General features: G+C 45.5%; 1 protein-coding gene across 6 annotated transcripts; it reads left to right on the forward strand.

The window, feature by feature from the left end:
* The first annotated feature begins 111 nt into the window (after window positions 1-111).
* FAAP24 (FA core complex associated protein 24) lies at window positions 112-3972 on the forward strand. Of its 6 annotated transcripts, none has more exons than XM_064159852.1 (6): window positions 112-321; window positions 491-613; window positions 866-1017; window positions 1571-1710; window positions 2000-2152; window positions 2948-3972. In XM_064159852.1, the coding sequence occupies exons 3-6, from the start codon at window positions 906-908 to the stop codon at window positions 3188-3190; spliced, it is 648 nt and encodes a 215-aa protein (XP_064015922.1). In that variant the 5' UTR covers window positions 112-321; window positions 491-613; window positions 866-905; the 3' UTR covers window positions 3191-3972. The 6 variants fall into 6 exon arrangements, with proteins under 6 accessions (XP_064015922.1, XP_064015924.1, XP_064015925.1 ...); XM_064159854.1 differs by having other exon boundaries at window positions 112-317; XM_064159856.1 differs by having other exon boundaries at window positions 222-267.
* The last annotated feature ends 863 nt before the right edge of the window (window positions 3973-4835 follow it).

The following is a 4835-nucleotide window of genomic DNA, read 5'->3' on the forward strand; positions in this document are numbered from 1 at the left end:
CTCACCCTTCCCCCGGCCCTAGCAACCTACCAGCGGTGAGGCCCGCCCCATGCCGCCGCCTCATTCGCTCCCGGACGGCAGAGCTCTCTCTTTCTATTGGCGGCCGCGGCTGTCAGCCAGGCGCGCTCTGAGGCGGGCCGCTCTCTGCGGAGGGGCGGGGGAGCCTGTTTCCCGGCTGGGGTTCGCCGGGGCCGGGCGGCTGGGGCGCCGGGCGGCTGCTCCGGGAGGTCGGCACACCCAGGGAGGAGTTCAGCCTGTTCTGGGCAGGTCAGCAGTGAGCGGCGGCTGCTTGTTGGTCCTTTTCCGCTCTTCTCAGAGTAGGTGGGCAGTGAGGGCTCGCCTCGGGACGGCTTGTGGCGCAGATGGTGGTGTTTGTGGTCGTCTTTAGTTATTTTCCTTAATCTTGCCTTAAGGGCAAAGCTTCCCTTCCTGCCCGAAGGCCAGAACAGCGCGTAACGCTGACAAACGCGAACATAATCTCTCCCAGCAGCTCCCTTCTAATAATCTCTCGGGAGGCTTCTGTCGGCTGAGGACTGGAGGCGCCTCTGGAGTCAGCTTTGCAGCTGAGGCAGGCTTTGTCCCAGCGAGGGTGGATGAAGGCGTAGAAAAAGCGGTGGGTTGGTGTTTTGGGTTTTTCTACTATTTCCGTGTCTTAATCCAGGTGTTTTTCAGACTGGCTGACAGTTGGGTGTGGAATTTGCAAGCCGGCAGCCTGTATTCAAGTAATCAGAGCTGCCTGCTGATTTTGATAAGCGTGGCTAAAGTAGCTGCAGGGAGGAGCGAGCATCTCTTCCAGAGTATTTCAACTAGTATTTTTTACACAGATTTATACGTGTGTTAGTATCTCTTCCACGTTTCTTTCTAGGGTGTAACTGCTCCTGAAGGGAAGTTTTAAAGGAGGTGTAATGAGAACGGAAGCAAGCTCTCCGGTGACGGCAGGGTCTATAGTTGTCCCGTACGGGCACGCCGTTGGAAATGAGAAGTGGAGGGGGTCGGAGATAGCCCAAAGATTACAGGGTAAACAATCTGAAAGAAAAAACAATCCAGGCAAAGCATTCCTCTCGGTTTATGCTTTACTTTGTGCCTGACTGATCCCTTTTTTGTGTTACAGCCTGTTAGCAGACTGAAAATTAGTCTTTTTCTATTGTGTGTCTGTGTTATCAGTTCTGTCATATGCGCGTAGTTGCCAAGCACTATGAACAAGAAGTAGAAGTATCTGCTGTTTGAGAACCACAGCCGTGGGGTTATTGTGGATATGCAGCTCCTCTGAAGTCCCCTGGAGTGTGTCTGGGCTGGGACTGTGCTGCCACCTGCTGGCAGAGCAAGCTACATGAGGCTGATTCTGCTCAGAGTAGTATGTGATGCTTTGTTCAAGTGAAGAGTTTAGTGAGAAGCTGGCACAGTTTCCAATCTGTAGCTTGGAAGTGCTATTAACTCAGAGAGAAGAAAGTGTTTTAGAGTATAACGTTTGTTGTCGAGTGACAAGCACTACTGACATCAAGGGAAGGGTGTGCTCTAACAGTGTATTTGTAATAACTGCATTTATTTCTTCTCATAATCTCACCTTAAGGGAAAATTAGATTAATCTTTGAAGATGGCTTGGGACTTGTGGATTTTCATCTTTCAAGCAGAACTTGCATTTTATATATTTCTGAAGCAGATTTGGTTGCAGGGGATGAATTCAAACGGAGATTGGTTCGGTTTAGAAATGTAAGTACTGTATAAAGAGAAAAATGAAAAGTTTGCAGTTGGTATTTGTTTGTTCTGTGCTTCCAAAAACATTCTTATGTTATTTTCAAATTCTAGTGGAACTAAACTTTTGTGATAATTTTCACCTGAAAACTGAAATATTATGCAGCTGTGTTAAGCATCGGTACTGTTGGTGCAAATTCTGCTGTTCCTCTACTTTGCTTTCAGGCTGCTTGTGCTTGACAGAAATTCTCTCCGTTCCATTGCATCAGCTTGTCATAAAGCATTTTCTTGTTTCTGTTCAACACAGGCCAGCAGTCTCAGGGGAATTGTAATTGTAGAAAAAACCCGAATAAGTGATCAGTACTTCATGGCAGTACAAAAGCTTGTTGTTCTAGAGCTTGGAATGGTGTTGCTTCCTGTGGCAAATCAAGGAGAAGCTTCTCAACTTATTACTCAGCTAGTAAGTTTCTGTGTTAGCAGACAAACATTAGAACACGGGCTATGGTGCTATTGGAATGGGCTGCTGGGGGGTGCTGGAATCACCGTCCTTGGAAGTGTTCAAGAAAAGACTGGATGAGGCACTTAGTGCCATGCTCTGGTTGATTGGGTAGGGCTGGGTGATAGGTTGGGCTGGACGAGCTTGGAGGTCTCTTCCAACCTGGTTGATTCTGTGATTTTGTGAGGAGCAGTACCTGTTTTCCATCAATCTTGCCTCAATCCAGAAGGCATACTTAGCATCTTAAAGGAAAGCTACATGTTTTGTTGTTTGGATGTAAGGAGTAAATATCCTGAGGCAGCAATCTGGTGATACAGCTCAGGGGAAAGAAGGCTCATTTGGCAACAACAACAACAATGAAAAGTTAAAGAATATAATACTGGATTTTTTTAATGTAACTTGCACTGAGATGCCATTGGATAGCGTCTCACGTTTCTCACTTCTCTGTCCAAAACAACAGGAGATTTTGCTTTGGCTGGGAGCTGGAACAATGTTCTGTTGTTTATTTTGATCTTTTCTCTGACTGCATCCACAAAGATGATGAAATAATTGTTTCAATTCATAGACGGTATTAAGAAACTGTTGATTTCCTAGAGATACTTTGAGGATGTGCATTAGAGCCCGTGGTAAGGGCACGCTTGAGGAGAGAGCTTGTATTTAAAACTAAAGTTTCTGAGGTGGGCGAAGAGCATTTTAAAGCCCGTAGCAGAGCTCCAGCAGAGGGCGCTCACTGCCCCTCCCGCCTTTGTTTTGCTCCAGGTCCGGGAGCTCAGTAGAGACCGCGGCAGCAACCCCTTCCTTCGTAAGCAGTGCCCGCAACTGGCAGAGGCAGCCGTGCTTCGGACGGTGCAACAAATTCCAGGCGTCGGCAAGACAAAAGCTCTGCTTTTACTGCAGCGCTTTGGAAGCATCCACCAGCTTTGTAACGCGTCCGTCAAAGAGCTCGAGCTAGTAGTTGGACAGACAGCAGCACAACAGATGTACAGGTTTCTATGTTCCTGACGTGCACTTGTAGTGCTGCTTTGTTTGATTGTTTCTTGTGAACGATAAAATCTTGGCTTTGATACGTATCATAATTTCTGTAATCCTGATAGCAACTGGAGGGCGTTCTTCACAGCCGTTCTGCTCGTGTAGAGCGAAAATCACCTTGGAGAGGAGGTGGTTTCCATCTTCATTGTACAGAAAACTCAGAGAAAGCTGTCCCTTCCGGCATCCCCAGTAAAAAAGGAAAAGCCATTCGCTTGCCTTTTGTCTTACAGAAATAAAGGCTTTGTCACTAAGTGGATGGTGTTACCGCTCAGGAATTGTGCTGCACGTGAGTAACAGTTCTTTACCAAAGTTACAGGCATTGCTTGAGAGTGCTATCTGTGACTTACAACTCGTAATTCGATCTATTCTCAGAGTACTGATTGTTTTGAGTTACTTGTAAAGAGGAGTGGTTCTCTTGACGTCATTAATTTTATTTTAAAATACATTCTTACCGTGCTTAGTACAATTGCCTTTTGCTTTATGCACTGATGAAGGGTCTGTGTGAAAAGCTTCTTTCATACTGCTCAGCTCACAGCAGGAAGCAGTTAAGCAGGATTTTCAACTCCCTTTGGTAAACCAAAGAGAAGTGAGTAATAGACCCTTGGCACTTCTGTAACTGTTCTCATCCCCCACGTAGCCTGGGCAGCAAGAAGCCCTGTTGCTTATATTGATTTCTTACTTGGGATGAAAATATAATTTGGCCATAAATATTTGTTTTATTTACCAAAAAATAAACGTCAGACTTCCCAGAACAACAGGATACTACTTTCTTATAAAGAAGCTTAAGTATTCCCTGCTTGTAGCTTTGGATTTTTGTCTCTCAGCCTCTGTCACTTTGCTACAGAGAGTGAATTTCACATCTAAAGTTACTGGGCTACTGATGTTCCAAGGCAAACACCTTTTCACTCCTTCAAAGAGCCTGCTGAGTGCATTACATAAAATTCAGTTGAAGTAGTAACAAGTAGTACTAATGGAATTACAGGCTGAACTACTGATCTGTTGCAAATCTTCCAGGGCCTTATAGCCTTATACTAAATCTTTGTAGATAGAAACTTGTTATGAGAACGTAACTTGCTGTCGAATTGGGGTTTGCCTTACATTAGCTGCTGGCCACCACTCCCTGTGGAATGAGTCCTTAGCTGCCAGAAAACTGTAAGCAGAGGAGGTGTATTTGCAGGAAGGCCATCACAATGGGCTGAGAAAAGTGAAGAGCTGGAAGGGTGCATGGTGTGGCTCTGCCAAAGCTCTCACAAGTTTGGCAGGAAGGGTAGTGATGTAAAGTGTGGGTGTATGGCTGCTGCTGTGCCAGTGTGGGAAAGAGGTGCTGCTGCTAACACCTTTTAAGAGCAGCTACCAAGTACAGGTCAGTCACAAGCCATTCACAACACTTCTAATGTAACCTTTATAGAGAAACTAGAAATATGTCAACACCCTTTTTAAGGAAGGAAGTTCTAGACTGTGATTTCTAAGTTCCTGTGCTATACAACATAAATTTTTAAGACAGACATTGTCTTAGCTCTTTGAGAGCAATATTAAAGAAACACCCAGGAGGTAAATAGAGCAAAACTGACAGGCTTGGACACTCAAAGTGTAGCAGAATCAAGAAGCTACTACCAAC

The sequence above is a fragment of the Pogoniulus pusillus genome, chromosome 20, assembly GCF_015220805.1.
Source record: "Pogoniulus pusillus isolate bPogPus1 chromosome 20, bPogPus1.pri, whole genome shotgun sequence".
In the NCBI taxonomy this organism is placed as follows: Eukaryota; Metazoa; Chordata; class Aves; order Piciformes; family Lybiidae; genus Pogoniulus; species Pogoniulus pusillus.

Excerpts from the sequence above, each read along its gene's own strand:
- FAAP24 (XM_064159852.1), top strand. The coding sequence starts at position 906 with ATGAGAACGGAAGCAAGCTCTCCGGTGACGGCAGGGTCTATAGTTGTC. Across the intron at positions 1,018-1,570 it reads GATAGCCCAAAGATTACAGG|GGAAAATTAGATTAATCTTT; the intron begins GTAAACAATCTG and ends TCTCACCTTAAG. Across the intron at positions 2,153-2,947 it reads CTCAACTTATTACTCAGCTA|GTCCGGGAGCTCAGTAGAGA; the intron begins GTAAGTTTCTGT and ends GTTTTGCTCCAG.